The sequence below is a fragment of the Apiospora hydei genome (genome assembly GCF_038363865.1).
Source record: "Apiospora hydei strain CBS 114990 chromosome Unknown utg000009l_segment0_segment0, whole genome shotgun sequence".
Classification (NCBI taxonomy): domain Eukaryota; kingdom Fungi; phylum Ascomycota; class Sordariomycetes; order Amphisphaeriales; family Apiosporaceae; genus Apiospora; species Apiospora hydei.
This window is the reverse complement of record NW_027117368.1, coordinates 1,203,547-1,218,657: the sequence shown is the minus strand read 5'-3', so window position 1 is coordinate 1,218,657 and position 15,111 is coordinate 1,203,547. Positions and strand designations below refer to the sequence as shown.

The 15,111-nt window shown below is 53.3% G+C and overlaps 5 protein-coding genes across 5 annotated transcripts; 1 reads left to right on the top strand and 4 right to left on the bottom strand.

Annotated features, from left to right (window-relative positions):
- Window positions 1-3,018: 3,018 nt before the first annotated feature.
- PG997_012131 (uncharacterized protein) lies at window positions 3,019-3,787 on the bottom strand (the record flags this gene model as incomplete). Its single annotated transcript, XM_066816445.1, has 2 exons — window positions 3,019-3,426; window positions 3,512-3,787. The coding sequence occupies 2 exons, from the start codon at window positions 3,785-3,787 to the stop codon at window positions 3,019-3,021; spliced, it is 684 nt and encodes a 227-aa protein (XP_066662137.1).
- Window positions 3,788-4,994: 1,207 nt separating this feature from the next.
- On the bottom strand, window positions 4,995-6,437 carry PG997_012130 (tyrosine protein phosphatase PTP1; the record flags this gene model as incomplete). Its single annotated transcript, XM_066816444.1, has 1 exon — window positions 4,995-6,437. One exon carries the CDS (start codon window positions 6,435-6,437, stop codon window positions 4,995-4,997), a length of 1,443 nt encoding a protein of 480 aa, XP_066662136.1.
- A 3,313-nt stretch (window positions 6,438-9,750) lies between these two features.
- On the bottom strand, window positions 9,751-10,860 carry PG997_012129 (peptidoglycan-N-acetylglucosamine deacetylase; the record flags this gene model as incomplete). Its single annotated transcript, XM_066816443.1, has 5 exons — window positions 9,751-9,869; window positions 9,970-10,337; window positions 10,412-10,484; window positions 10,547-10,621; window positions 10,689-10,860. The coding sequence occupies 5 exons, from the start codon at window positions 10,858-10,860 to the stop codon at window positions 9,751-9,753; spliced, it is 807 nt and encodes a 268-aa protein (XP_066662135.1).
- A 1,654-nt stretch (window positions 10,861-12,514) lies between these two features.
- Window positions 12,515-13,480, top strand: PG997_012128 (uncharacterized protein; the record flags this gene model as incomplete). Its single annotated transcript, XM_066816442.1, has 1 exon — window positions 12,515-13,480. One exon carries the CDS (start codon window positions 12,515-12,517, stop codon window positions 13,478-13,480), a length of 966 nt encoding a protein of 321 aa, XP_066662134.1.
- Window positions 13,481-13,651: 171 nt separating this feature from the next.
- On the bottom strand, window positions 13,652-14,379 carry PG997_012127 (uncharacterized protein; the record flags this gene model as incomplete). The annotated part of the gene is made up of 2 exons (XM_066816441.1): window positions 13,652-13,975; window positions 14,035-14,379. 2 exons carry the CDS (start codon window positions 14,377-14,379, stop codon window positions 13,652-13,654), a joined length of 669 nt encoding a protein of 222 aa, XP_066662133.1.
- Window positions 14,380-15,111: the final 732 nt, after the last annotated feature.

Below are 15,111 nucleotides of genomic sequence, written 5' to 3'. Positions count from 1 at the left end.
TCTCCCTCCCAATTTCCTGCAGGCGGAAGAGGAGTCAAAGAAACCTCCATCTCCGTGTCTGGAACTTCGTGATCAGTCCATAACCGCAGCTTGGCTGCATCTGCCGCTAGCCGGGCATTATGCACGGTCTTCCTTGCCCACTGTAACTTGTAAGCCCCCTCAAAACATCTGTACTTTCCCGTGGATTATGCGCATATACGCGTTCTCCATCAGTTCCAATGTCATCATTGTTCAGCCTCGGGACAGGTAAATACCTAGCTTTTTTTTTCTTTCATTTCCGCGTCTCTTGGCTAGGGTTTTTGGTATGGACGTTGATCCCAGGCCATGTTGGGCTGGAAGCGACATCGCTTTCGCAAGGCCGGCCCTCGGTTCGGCGGGAAAGGTCCAGGTGTCCGGCAATGCCATGCCATGCCATGCCATGCCATGCAGGTAGAGCGCAAGCGCTCGCTCGCCAATGCTGGGGTGGTGGTTGGGTGGGAACTGCAAAATCGGTAGTCTGACTGCCAGTGTGGTAGTCGTCTCCAGTTTTACGCAGCAGGCCAGATTGGGACGAACATGCGCGCCATCTTTGCATTTTGGGAACTGGCCCTCCAAGTGCCCTCATGATGCTCCAGCGAGCTGTCACGTTTTTGAAATATGTGGGCTGCGTCTTTATGGCACGCACATGGCGGCAGCGACGGAATTCCTCATTCTGTCTACAAGTACATGGCTCCATCTCGGCCCAGGAATTGCAGTGGCCACCACGAAATGCTGTGCAGTTTTTTATTTTATCAACTCCACCCCATGGCATGCAAGAGTACCTACTCTCAATGTATTAATGTAGATGTGGCGCTGGTAGCCCTGCGGCACATGTAGCACAGGCAGGCTAGTACCTGTAAACTAGAGCCGTAGCACGCTGCTAGTGTCCTGCCGTCCGATTCAGCGCCCGACATTCAAGTCGTCCACTACCATCACATGCAGCGATGATCGGGGACTGGCCAGGTTACTCCAATTTATTAGCTCTTGCTGGTGTCCTTTTCACCGCGTGGCCAAACCCGCGAGCGCCCAACCGGCCGGTCGGTGGAATGACTTTTGATGAGATGAACTGGCAGAATCCGAAAAGACTCGGCGGCTCCACAGCCAAGGTGTCCACTGTCCACAGAAGCCAGCTAGAACCATCCCAGAACCTGTCAATATTCAGAAAGGCCGGGCTGACGGGTGGGGGAGGAAAATGAGCCCAACTTCAGATGGGAGGAAAAAGAAAACGAGGAGTCAACCGTTCGTCGCTCTTGTAACGACATTCAGAGCACGGATGGGGTACATAGGTAAAGAATACAGCACCTGTTGTCTTGACTAATAAGTCTTTTATAAGCGGTAGGCCAGAAATAAGTATTGTACATTATGTACTTCCGAAATCAATCAATACCAGGCAGGTATCGTACCGACGCGCTGAATCTGGGGAACCCGAGCCCCAGTTCTCGGTCATAGTGGCCAGCTGAGAAAGGCGATTGCATCGAACCCAGCCAGGCGTGGTCGACAGATGGAACACGTGCCACACGCGGGAAAGGAATGCAACCCAGCAACAACCCCGGGCGCGCTCCAATCTATAATGGGAGGATGAACTCGTCAAACATCATAACACGGCTCGCACAACCTCAAAATTCTCGTCAATGCGTCGCGAGCCGTCAATGTCGTGCTCCCTTCGAAATATGTAGGGGTCCCTCCTTCTCTCTCTCTCTCTCTCTCTCTCTCTCTCTCTCTCTCTCTCTCCCCCTACCTCCGATCAGTAGCTCGCCGCCACCGCTGCGGAGTCTTGCATCTCTAGCCAGGGGGGATCAAGGCTACTCGGGTCGCCCTAGCGTTACGACTGGTATGTAAATTAGGTCCATGTATCTATCGCTTTTTTCTCCGATGTAAGGAAAGCTTGGTCGGCTCGGCAGACTGTATCTACACTAGAGGGCGGAGTAGTAAGTCCTCTATCCCAGCAGTACTGACTCGTTTTTCCTTCATTTCTCCGTCTTGGCCGCCGGTGCCCAGCTGGGCATAGGTCCGCATCTCCCGCACATGCATGCAGTTCGAATAGTAAGAAAGAATCCGGTCATGTCAGTCTCCGGAGAAAGGGACTTGAAAACCCAAGATCTGCAATGAACCAGTTCGTCCCATATCTGAGTCGTGTATCTCCGGCCGGGTGGCTGGCAGGCAAGCAAGCAGGCAAGCAGGCAGGCAGGCAGGCTAGCAGGGGGTGGTGCGACGACGACGTCATTTTATTAATCTATTTAGCCACGAGAAACCAGCGTTACACGACTTCATCTCAACTAGCTTATCTGTCGTAATGTACGTCGTATGTACAATACCACCTCCTGACGGGCCGGCCGGGAGGTTAAAACTGAACAACGACCATGTTCGGCCACATTCCTTGGAATGGCCCGTTAATGCCGTCGTCGTTCTCCCGGCCCCAGGGTATTTGGTTCCCGGTGTGTGTGTGTGGGTGTGGGTGTGGTTCTCGTTCTTTGCATTTACCCGGATGCGGTGAGATTCATATTAGAATAGGTCATCTTACGCAGAGCTCAGTCTCACTGTGTTCTGCCATGTCTATCTCTCTCTTGGCGTGCTTATCCCCCATGATCGCCGCTCCTGCGGCCTTGCTTGGTCAGCTCTGACTGATAGATTTCCTAAAGATGTGCAGCAGAACTACTTGAGCTGTCTTCGCCTCACGTATACGGTGTTCGCATGGCAGTTAGTACAACCATGTCAAGCAGGGCTTACATGCATATAAGTAAATAAGGAGTCGAGTCTTTGACCCATTTCCCGATAATGTGGTCCAATTATATGTGTGTATTGGGCTCGAAAACATCAACTTCAATATTGTTCTGGCGGCTAATCAACGCCCAGGTAATCACACACCCCGGTCTCATGCAAAGATGGACTTGGGCCGCTCCAGCATCTTCCCGTCCAGCTCGATGTCCACCTTCTCATTGTAGAAGCAGAGAAGCCCCGCGACCCGCGCGCTCTCATGGGTGGGCGTCCGGTAATACCAGATCACATCCTTGACCACCGTCTCCTCCCCTTCCCCTCCCCCTTTCCTGGCGGCAAGACGACCGAGTAGTAATTCGCCTCCCCCTTGTACGGGCACTGCGTCGTCGTCCCGCTCTCCCTCACGAGCCCTAACCCGTCGTCGGTAGCCGCCAGGGCCGTGGCCGGCAGGTAGTACCGCACCGGCAGCCCCGTCTCGTACAGGTGCATCGACGACGGCGCGCTGGCCACGAGCCGGCCCTCGACGAAGACGCGGACCGGCCGCGTCGACGGCAGGATGTCGATCCGCTTGTACGGGTCGCGCGGGTGCACGTAGATCCGCTCGTCCTCCTCGAACCACGCCGCGCCCGGCGCCGAGAACTCGACGCGCGCCAGGCCCGCGAGACCGCGCGCCGCGCTGTTGGGCGGCAGGTCCTGGCTGAAGACCAGGACGCGGTCCGTGGTGGTCCTCTGGTCCCCTGCGCCTGCGGTGAGCGTAGCGACATAGAAGGAAGGAGACGAAGAAGAAGAAGGCGATGATGATGGTGGTGCTTTCCCCGTTTTCTTCCTCTTCTTTCGGCTTGAGGGCTCCCTTCCGGAACGCCGATAGAGGCACGTAGTAGAAGGGGTAGTATTCGTGCTCCCACACGTAGAGCGCCGAGGTGGTGTCGGCGACGACGGTGCTGCCGAGCTGGATCCGGACGCGCTTCGGGGTCCGCAGCGTCTTGACGGGGCCCTGGGTCAGGAGCCGCTCGCCGAGTTTTAGGAGATCCGGTTGAGCCCTGGGGCTTGCCATTGTCTTTATATCGAAGATTGATACGAATATGAGCTTATGTACCTAATTCTTCTCAACACTATCCAAGCAATATATGATCGCAAGTCTTGTGAAAGAGTAATATATTATATTTCAAGATGAACGCAGGTAGTCATAAAGTTAGTATCAGGTGTTTTCATTGGCATGCATACACGTACTTATGTAAGTGCAACTCTCTCCTCATCATTCGTCCTACCCCGCCATCGCTTTCGTGACGCAATAGCTGCAGTGATTTGTCAATGGCGAAATGATGGGATATCCTTTGACTTCCCTATGAAAGACATATGCATAGCTTCGCCTCTCTTCTAAAATTTGATGCTCACCTAGATAAGTAGGCATAAAAGTCTATGCTCGGCAACCCCGATATTTCCATTTCCTGTCCTCCGGCCATGTTCACTGAAAAAGGGGGGGAGTTGAAGACAAAACGTGTAATCACTCCAAGGTCTTTGAACATGGAATCGCAACTGAATAAAGTTGGTGTATGTACATGTGCCAGCAGAGTCTTCATTGTTCTCTCTGCTGATTGTCTATTATCCTGTCTCCTCCTGGTTCTCGGGTCTGTCTCTATAGAACGCAGAGAAATAGAGACTGAAAGAACCGAGCCGCGCCGCGTAATGGGGTATCTCAAATGCATGCAATCCGTCCATCATCCATCTGCTTGCTGTCTTGACTCTAAGCTTGCGTGCGTGCAAAGGAGAAAAACTAAAACTGAAGAGAACCGCTTTCCCCGAATTCCGGCCATACCGACCAATGCCACACGTTCCTCTTCATGATGCAATCGCCGTGCATCAGATAACAAATGCATCTCTTGCCAAATCACCATGCCTAATCGACCATACCACGCTATGCTGAATTGCTCCCTGTCCGATCCTCAAATGCAAATGCCAATCAGATAACGTGATCTTTGCTTTTTCATCGCAGAACTCCTATTTCTTGCCAAGGCCGTGAAGCAGGGCCCGTTTTTGCTTGTCGGCAGAAACAAGTGCCAAATGCAACCCTAATAATCCGGGCTTATGTTTCCCGGTAACGAATATATACACCTGCTCCAGAATGAGGAGGCAGATGGCGTAGAAAGGCCCAATAGTCCGCCGGCTGCACTGGAGTGCCCGTGTTTGACTCTCATCTGTCCAAAGGGCGATGATGATGGAGTGTGTAACAACTTCAGCACACTTTCCGGCGGCCTACGGGCCTAGTCCTCCACAAAAGGGTCATGGGCAACTTCCAATCGCTTAGAGGCCGGCTCGTCGTCTTCCACGACCACATTGTACTTTTCCATCCACTGCTTCCGGAGAACCTGGTAGATGAACAGGAATTGGGGCTCGGCCTGGACCATCATTCTCCGCTGCTCCCGAAGTGTGTTAACCGTATCGAAAACCAGATCCGGAGCATCCGCGCCCCCATTCTTCTCGTCGTAATTCTCCAGATCGCCCGAGTCGACTTCGCGCATCAGGTGTTCCAGTGCGATGAAAGTGCCGCTGCGTCCGACGCCTGCAGAGCAATGGACAATGCGCGGGTTGTCCGGGCTGGCGTTCTTGGCTCGCGACAGCCGCATGAGCTCGAAAAACGATTCGATGTCCTCCAACGCCGGCACTCCGTAATCCGGCCACTTCTTGTACAGGAGATGCCAGACCACCATGTCCTCATCTCGGCCCTCGACATGAAGCACCAGCTGGCGCATTACGATTGCGCCTTCAGCTTTCTCTTCCATCGAGACACATTTCAGACTGGCCCGGAAACCGTCACCAAATTCGTCGGATTCGCCAAGCTCCTTCGTCTCGTCGACTTCTCGCGGGTAGTACGGGTAGCATTTCTCCATGTTCTTCTCGTGCGTTTCAGTAAGCATAACGATGACTGCAGGGCTTTGCAGCTGTTCTGCCACCATGCGCCATGTGTGCTCCGTTGTATTGCCTTTCGGGCCTTGCATAGCAATGTACCGATGGGGTGGTCTTTCTTCGGGGTTCAACGGGGACTCCAAGACGATTGGTGAAGCGTTGATGTAGTCTGTGGCGCCTTCGGGCACTTGGAGCTTGATTCGGTTACTGTTCCATGGTTGGACGTTGCCGTACCGGTCGAGGTTGCGATACATTGGACTCAATGGCGCATACTGAGGATGAGCCAGGGGGTCTTGAGTGCCCAGCATGGTCCGCTCCCCCTCCGTCCAGTTGATATCGCTATATTTGTTCATAATGTCCACCACGGACAGGTTCAAGAAGGCGGGGATCTTGTGAAGCGCGTTCCCTTGTTTGGAGACTTTGGCGACGTCGCTCTGGCCGGCGGTACGCTCTTTGGACTCGTGCTCCCCGCCGGGGCCATGGCTCACGATCGCAGGGTTGGACGGCTGCGCCAGCGACGCCGGGGCAGGGGAGCGCGCTCGCTTGCTCGACGAACGAAACTTGAAGTTGCGAAAAGGGGATTTGGGCGGATGGAAGCTGGTGGCGCTTTGCGTGCCGTGGCTCGATCGCGGCGGCGTCGTCGATGTTGTGATGGTAAGGGCCGGGGGTGCTTCGCGAGCGGGCGTCGTCGCTCGCCCGTCGGCCGAGTTTCGCGCAGAGGAGGGGGCACTGACAGGCGAGGTAGCTCGTCCCATGGCGCCCTTCTTAGAGCGCCGAAAGCGCTGGGAGAAGTCGGGCATGCTCGTCTGGGGACGGAGACTCGAGTCGAGCCTGGAAATGCGGCAGCCCTGTCGGTGAACCTGGCGAAATATTGTTGCGGTGTTGTTGGGTATAGCCAGAAGGACAGGTCGACAAAATTCAAGTAGAATGGAATAGAGACACGCGGGATCGGGAGTGGCAGGAGGGCGACGGCGCCAATGGTATTATTAGTCTTATTAGTTGAATTGGCGAAAGCGAGATGAGATCATAAGCACTCGCTGCACCACACGAGTCAGTGCAGAGCGGAACTCTATTCCGCAGAGACAAGAGAAGACGAAGGAGTAAATAAACAGTGAATCGAGTGGCGGTCAACTCGAAAGGTTGAGAGTTTGTCGGTCTAGGCTGGGAGCCTGATCGCAACATCGGCGAATGGCCAACTGTTTTACCTTGTAGTACGATGATTTGATGGTAGCGCTGGAGTATGGAATTGTGACAGGCCAGGCACGTGTGCCCAAAAATAAGGTGTCGGGTCGGACTGAAGCAGTGACGGTTTACTGGGATGCTGGGACATGGGATGGGGCCTAGGGGGAAATGACAAAGCCCTGGGAGGTCAAGAGGTCTTTCTTTTTAGTACCTACTTAACTCAGGCACACAAGGCGGCACCTAGAAATAATTCAATGGAAGGACTCAGCAAGAAGTGGATGTGCTGGCGCCTCCACCGACTGCTACTTTCACCGGTGTGTTCACAGGTTTTCGTTCTTCCATTGATTGAATCGAATCGAAGCTCCCCGAGATGAGGCAAGACAACATTCAAGGTGTGGTGATTTCATTAGGGGGCCGGTTGGAGGTGCAGGCAGGTGGGTAAGGTGCGGCGACGCACTGCAAGCACCATTGAAGCACGTACAGCAGTAGTGGTAGGTACTGCATGTAGGTACCTACAATAGCCTGCCCGTCCTAGGTTACTTGGTTACCTCCTTCAACTCGCACCAGACGTCAAGCGTTTTCAGTGTTCAGTGAACAAACATGTTTAATTAAGAGCCAGCAGGCACAGGCAATTTCCTGTGACGGTGAAAGCTCAACTGGTGACCGAAATCTTATTAATAAAGCAAGCTCGCAATCATGTAGCCACTTGGGAAAGGGGCCATCGTGTGTACCCTAAAATGGGGAATTGTTGCCCCAAGTTCACGTCCAATACTTTCTGTCAGTGTGGGATCCCATGTTGGGGGCATGTGGATCAGAGTGGGTGATGCAGTGATGCAGTTGATCCACGATCCATCCCATCAGGTGCATGCATGATTCTGTCCCATGATTGATTGACAGTGACAATGACAAGCCGCAACGGGAGCAGCCATACAGGGTAGATCGAGGCAGCTTAGTTAGCTGCACTGCCCGACTCGCAACTCGTTGACCTTGATGGTTGACAGGACTGATTGATTGTGGTTCATGCAATGCAAGCAAGCAAGCCATACAGGCAAACTCCGACAAAGGAAAAACAATGTTCGCCGGGTTTCACAACCGTGTCACTCCATGCCTGCCATTGGGAGAGGCGCAAAGCAATAAGACAGACAGGACAGGACAGCCCGACGAGCGACGAGAGAAATCCGAATTGCCGGAACTCCCGTCTAGGACTTTGTATGGGCTGGTTCCCTGCAATAGGATACCGGCAATCAGAGCGCCCCGATGTTTTCTGACACATTGAAGATGATAGTGGGAGCCGATGGTCGATATATTGCTCCCGTAATGCCAGGTAATGATTACTTATTGAATCACGCCTTCTCTTCTCTAATGACCACCTGAGATACCCCCAGATCTTGACGCTCATCCCAATAGAGTGTATTGGATCCATTCTGTCGGGATTTGCCCCGCACTAGCCGGATACATGATCCCAGTGCTATTAATAGGGCTGCAGCAGGTACTACCTATGTATCGGGTAGCAGCAGTCAGGAATCATCCCATCACCCCCTGACAGGTCGTCGCCGCCAGGCCATGGCCAAACCAACAGAACCAACACGACACCTTGTGCGAAGATGGAAATCATACGTGCGACACATTTCAGACGTCACTGAACAACAGCCTCTTCTGACCAGGTTGACTGTCAGGTTACACCAGACACGTGGCCTGGGACCCTTCTCCCGCCCGTAACCAAAGCGTGTTGGCTGTGGGAGTTACCCCAGAGTCCTTCAGTAAGATGTGTGATAGGTTGGGCAAGATACATGTGTGTGTGTGTGCATGCGGCATGCAACGCTGGGGTTTCGTTATGTTTAGAAGCTATGTCGTGCATGTGCCTCCCCGGATCAGCATTACATGCTACTGTACATACCGTACGCACGCAACACGCTGCAGAAGCCCATGATTGATCACTTTCCCCAGGGTACATGATCTGCAGACCCCAAATACCACAAAACCGGAACCAGTGCTGAGTGAGACTGGCATCACGTTGCCCTCCTTACATATCACCAATATCAACTCCCGTACGAACCACCTGCGCCAGCCATCCGGCGACCAAGATTGAGCATTTGGAGATTGCGCAGGTCATCTGAAATGAATCCCTAGGATAAAAAGGCAAGGTCACCTACTTCCCTATCCTTGGCAGTGAGTATAGAAAACAGAGTGGGAGTATTGAAGGGATGGCGGTAAAAAGTCGGGAGGAGAACAAAAAGTGCCCGCAGAGGGAGTTGAACCCTCTTGCCTTTAAGTATATGAATAATGATACTACCGCTAGGTTACACCGGCCCGGGCAAGGGACAAAGGGTCTATTTAGACATATATGCTCATTCTTTGAAGTGGGTGTGTTCTCTGGCTGTTGCGCTGCTGGGTGAGCAAGTTAAAGAGGTAGGCATTTAGACTTTGATACCCATGGCTCTCTTGGTGTTGGGAGGGAAGGGGACGGATGGGGTAGCAGCATGTGTGGAATATGGCCAATATCAATTAACAATGAGTGCTTGCCTATGACTTATTGTACGTGGTACATGAGATGACTAGTCCATAAAACAACATGACTTTGTACTGGTAAGCAACTCAAAGCTGTAGTATCGTTGAGACCATTCCCTGGGAGGCTCAACAAAGGCTTTCGTGATCACCCATGGACTCTAGACATAGCACGAAACGCAGCATCAAACCAGTAGGACAGGCTTTACGAGTCACGAAGAGTGCCACGAGGTCTTAGTAGAACCCAGTAACGGCGTGAAACGGGACAAATCGAATCAGGGGTAGAGGTTGACAAAGGCAAATGCTGCTGCACTTGCCATCGCTGATTCGCCTAAATTTATTGAATAGCTAGGTTATCATGCTCTGCCAGCCTCCGTGGCATTGCTAGACGAGACTTGTTCCCGCACCGCATCAGAGCTTGTCATTTCAAGAAGGCTGGCTGGCAGACAGAAAGGGACATGCTGCCTCCCTTAGCAGGAGCTCTGTCCATTTCCAGGGGAAGCTTCCAGACTGATACATGCCACCCGCGTCGTTCAAACACTCGGCTATTCCAACAGTTAGTCAGCCATGACGTTACGAGGTATATAGACTTCCTAGAGCTAGGAGAGAGACAGGAAGCGGATCAGGATGACGGGTTTCACGTACCGACAGTGACCAGCTTGAGGTTGTTGGTCTTGGCCCAGTTGATGAGCCAGGGGACGAGGGTGTCGACAGTGGAGGCGTAGGTCTCGTGCATGAGGGGGATGTGGCCGTTGCCGCCGGCGCCGGCCTGCTGGAACTTCTGCTGGCTCTGCTGCGGCGACTGGCCGTTCCAGTCGCCCGTGTCGATGTCGTCGGTGATGACGCTGTAGCCCATGGAGCGCATGACGCTCAGCATGTTGCCGCTGGTGGCCAGGTTGGGCGGGCGCATGTAGGCGGGCTTCTTGCCGAAGATGTTGACGAAGGCCTGCTCGACCTTCTGCATCTCCGACTGGATCTGCGAGGTCCCGAGGTTGGCCAGGTTGGCGTGCGTCCTGAGGACGGAGAGGCAATCTGTTAGCTTATGACTTCTTATAACGGGCTGAGTTAAGTTTTTGCAGAAACTAACCATGTGTGAGAAGCAATCTGGTGGCCACTGTCATAGGCCTTCTTGACCGCAGCTCGCTGGTTGTAGATACATCCTGCACAGCACCTGTCAGTTTTCATTCGATATTTTAACTTGACGATATGCAATTCCCCCTACCGTAAAGCGTGCCAGTGAAGAAAAAGGTAGCCTTTGCACCAGCGTTGTTCAGTGTGTCGACAAGCTTAGAGGTGTCTACACGCGGATTTAGTCAGTATCAAGGCCCGCTACACGAGTGCGAATGCAGAGGGGATGCCCGTACATTGGTAAGGACCATCATCAAAGGCCAGGGCCAGGACACCCGGCTTGGCGCACTTGGTGATGACCGTCCCGGCGTTGTGTTGACGCCGGAGGACCTCGACCGGAGTCGGCACGGTGGCCGCTGCGGCGCAAAGCGCAAAGAGTGCAGTGTTCAGAATGCCGGATACGCGCATGATGTCGTCGGTTATCTTAGCAAAGGCATAAAACCACCATGGATATACGAAGAGAGCTTGGGGAAAGGGACCTCGGAGGCCTTTATACATATTGCGACGAGAGTCGAACCAACTATTTACTATCATCATGCCAACTTCCCCGTCTTGGCAGCAGCCCCAGCTACGTGTATGGTGGGTTTTCCCCAGGAATAGGAATAGCTGCAAACATTTAAATTAGGAACGTATCATGTATAGGGCCGTCCAGCGCCCGGTAAAGATGCCGGCAACCTTGCAGCGCTCCCTTGCAGATGCGGCGTCACGATCGACAAAAGCATGGAAAAACTCCCAGTCAAGCTTCCCATCACCCGGCTGGGCATGCGCCCAGCTGAGGGGATTCAGTATGTTCTGCTTGGCGCCATATAGTTTTTCCTTGCAGGCCAGGCGAGCTGGGGGTCGTTTAGCCGGCGTGAATGTGTGAAGCAAATAGATAGGCTATCTTGCGAGGCCCCCGGTCGCGATGCCGATTTGGGAACGGAGGGGTGCGGGGAGGACACAGCTGGCTGCGGAGCTTGCTCAGTGGATCAGGTGGTCCTGGTCGAGATGGCAATCAAAAAAGGACATTCATCAGGTCTAGAATCACAGCATGTTGTGTCGCGATGATAAGCAGGGGACATACTGGTATACAGGGTGGGTTGCAGATGGAGAAAATGGCCTGATGGTGTGTGTATACCTACTACTGGCAGAGTAAAAAGGAAAGGTGGAATATATGTAGTGAGATGCGCCAAAAAATGACATGATATACCATGGAAAAAGTATTGACAAGAGGGGGATTCGAACCCCCCGCCAGTTTCCTGACTCGAATTGTTACCATCTGATGATGGTCAAGCTGTCGCTTGAGTCGAGCGCCTTAGACCGCTCGGCCATCTTGCCTTTTCCAATCACGAGCTGATCTGATCAGGTGTATGATTTGTTGAAAGATTGGCTTCTATGAATGGTTATACTGCTGACTGAGAGGGTGGGCCACGACAGCTTACACTTTCGACCTTTTGTACGGAGTATGGAGTTGGGAGTGGGACTCTCGGCTCGTTCCGTAAAGCTTCCTTTCCAACGTACGTTCTCCAGATGAACACCTACTCAACATTCCAGGATGCTCCTAGGCCACGTAATTCCAGGGGTCATCGCCTCTGATGTGAAGCCTGCCTTCTGTCTCGAATTGATGCGCTGCTGTTGGGTTTACCACACCGACTATTAATCGGCCAAACCGGGCATCTCTAGTTTCCCAGCACTCCATATTACGCCAATGGTACAAAGAGGAATTGAAGAAAGAAGTTTTTCTGAATGTTTCTTTCTTATGGGCGTTCTCGATTCTAGCTCACGGGCGGCTTTATTCTAGGACAATGGCCCCTGACGGCAACTTGCAACTGTTGTCTTTGTTTCCACGACAGTTTATCTACAATATGCCCTGGGCGCTGAAAGCAACGCCACATCCTGTCGAAGGCACGATTGTTTTTGACGACTGACAATGAGATTGTGGGACGCATATACATTAAACTCCGCAGTATACTAACTGCTCCATACGGGGGTGATAACAGAGGGAGCTAATATACATAGTCGACTCACAAAAAGGACTTTCCACAGGGTGGAAAGTGTCGGTCAGTACCATAGTCAGATCATAATGGCATTCAACGTCTCATTTGTCAATAGGGGCGACTACCTATTCGAAGTCAGGGGAAAGGAGGAGGGGCATTGGTTACGTCGCCCAGTATCCGCAGATGAGTCAAGTACTCCCAAGGCCGAAGTGTGGGGCCCAACTGACAACAACAGCTTCCACGAGACGTCCGGCAGCGAGCTCGAGGACATCGCATTCTCCTATACCAGGAACCTTCCTCCGCTGTACAAGAACACCGAGCGCAACCACCTTGAAGTGCCCGCTCTTCCCGAGAAATGGAAACGCGCGGGGCCCTGGGAGGGCTGCCCGTATCTCAAGGTCGAGGACGGGGCCAACGATCGGGGTTTCATGGAGCCCATGGAGCGAACGCCCCGACGGAGGCGCAATCGTCTCTCGCGCTTCAGTTTTTCTGAGAGGGGTTTTAACAGCAGCGACGACGACGACGACGACGACATGCGCGAATATTACGAGTTCTTCGACTGGGCGGACAAGGAATGGACCGAGAGCTTCGCCGGGCGTTCCAAGGAGGAGATCCTCGAGCGCGACTTGTTTAGGGGCAACATGCGGGAGTGGACGCCAGCCAAGCTGAAGGCACGGTTCGGCGTCACGTCCAAGGTTTATCTCATGCGACTTCTGCGCCGCCGCAAGCTCGTCATGTGCGATGGCGAGGCCTTCGACGCGATGGTAAGTAGACGGGCGGCACTGAAGCAAGAGTTATCTGGCGATGAATACGACGACGAAGAAGAAAGGGAATTCGATGAGCTGTTCAAGGGCCGGCGCGATGGCCGGACGGATTGGGGTCACATGACAGAGGCAGAGCAAGACGCCTTCTCGACCGCGCTGGCGCAGGACGAGGTAGGTATGTGTAAAGTCTCGTGCTGGTGCGATCTTCCCGAGTTTGAGGGCTTTCCACAGGCTGCTTTCGTGCCCCTGTCGCCTACGAGGGAGGAGTTCGAGCCTCGGACGCCTTAAGGCTCTGGTTAAAATTGCAATTTTTGACGGTAGGTACATATATGTATTCCCCTGGATATCCATAGTTAGCATGGGAGACGATGACATACGGTTTCGTATTGATCTATTCCTTTAGTTTATTTGTTTGCTAGTACTACTCGCCCAAAGCTCAAGAGCCTTTGGAAACCCCATTCAAGACGGGGGAGCAGCATGATTGCACAACCCATAGTAATACATCGTCCACAATCTTCCGTCTCTCCCCGTGAAGCCTTCCTCTTGGCCCAATCTTACCCAGCCGCGCCTCTCATACATCCGTATTGCCGCGACGTCTTTGTCTAACACACCCAAGACGAGTGTCTTGCTTGCGTGTCTTGCCTCTTGCTCGACGTGGTCCATCAAGCGGCCACCGACTCCGCGCTTCTGCACCGTCGGATCAATGGCTAATCGGGAGACTCCCCAGAGGCAGTCGTCGGCGGCTGGTGCTGCTGCTGCTGTTGTCATCGATGGGGGCACCCCCTGAACGCGTTCCAGAGTCTAGACTCGATGGAGTGCGGGCCGACGCGCCTCAGACTGACATGGCCGAGCACCTTCCTCGGCGGCGGGGAGGTTGGGGTCTGAGCGCTGCTGCTGTCGCTACTGCTGTCGCTGCTGCTGTCGCTGCACTGCTTTGTCGCCGTTGTGGTCGCACCACCGTTGTCAACAGCTACGAAGCCCCCGAGTTCTTGCGACGGGGGGCCGGAAAAGTATTCGACTAATGCAGGTACTGCGGCAGGATCTAGAGTGGGTGGCCCCTCGACCGGGTAACCACTCGCTTCGAAAGTGGCCTCGAAGATTTGCGCGAGAGCCGCCAGGTCGTCCGCGGTACGGGGTGCGATGGTCACGCCAGACCGTTGGCCTCGTTGGGAACCCGCGTTGTCCATTGAGTTATTTTCTTGTATTTAGATATGTTTACTCCTGTTTCATCAGGCTACAGGGCTGATAAGGAGCATAAGGTTGGCCGGTTGTAGCGCAGCAGGCAGCAGGTGCATCCGTTGACTAGAACATACCTAGATCTTGGCCCATGCAAGCTCTTTGCGAGCTGCAAGCTCCGATCGAATGAGCTTCAAATTCGCCGTTGGTGGTTGGTGGGCTCCGACACATTTGAAGCCGGGACGGACCGCTATCGTATCAACGGCCAGCGAACGGACATACATATGCCCTAATCGTTGAATATATGCAGGGTTCCATTCCTATTCCTGCTTGCCCACGGCATCATCCGTCGCTCTTTTGCATGAAAAGGGTGGCCAAGGCCTTGATTGTAGGAACAAAAAGTGACAGCAGGAAAAGATCCATTTCAGGCGAGCATTTCACAGGTAGGAGAGAAATGCACACAGTCTTGCTCGTATACATTATTTCCTGCCCCTTCAGAAGATCATTGACGTCTGTTGGTTCGGCAGCAATTCCGCGTAACATAACCTTTCCCCTGCTCAAGTGCCAAACATGCAGGGTTCATGAGTTGCTTTTACCCCTCAGACGTGAACTCGTATTTCTTCTCCCTGCATACATGTGACGCGGGCTGGAGTGGTGATCGTAAGTTTGGACTGTCGAACGTTCTCTGTCTTGTTGCGATGCAGACCTGCAGCATATGCGCTCACTACAACCAAGACAGACAA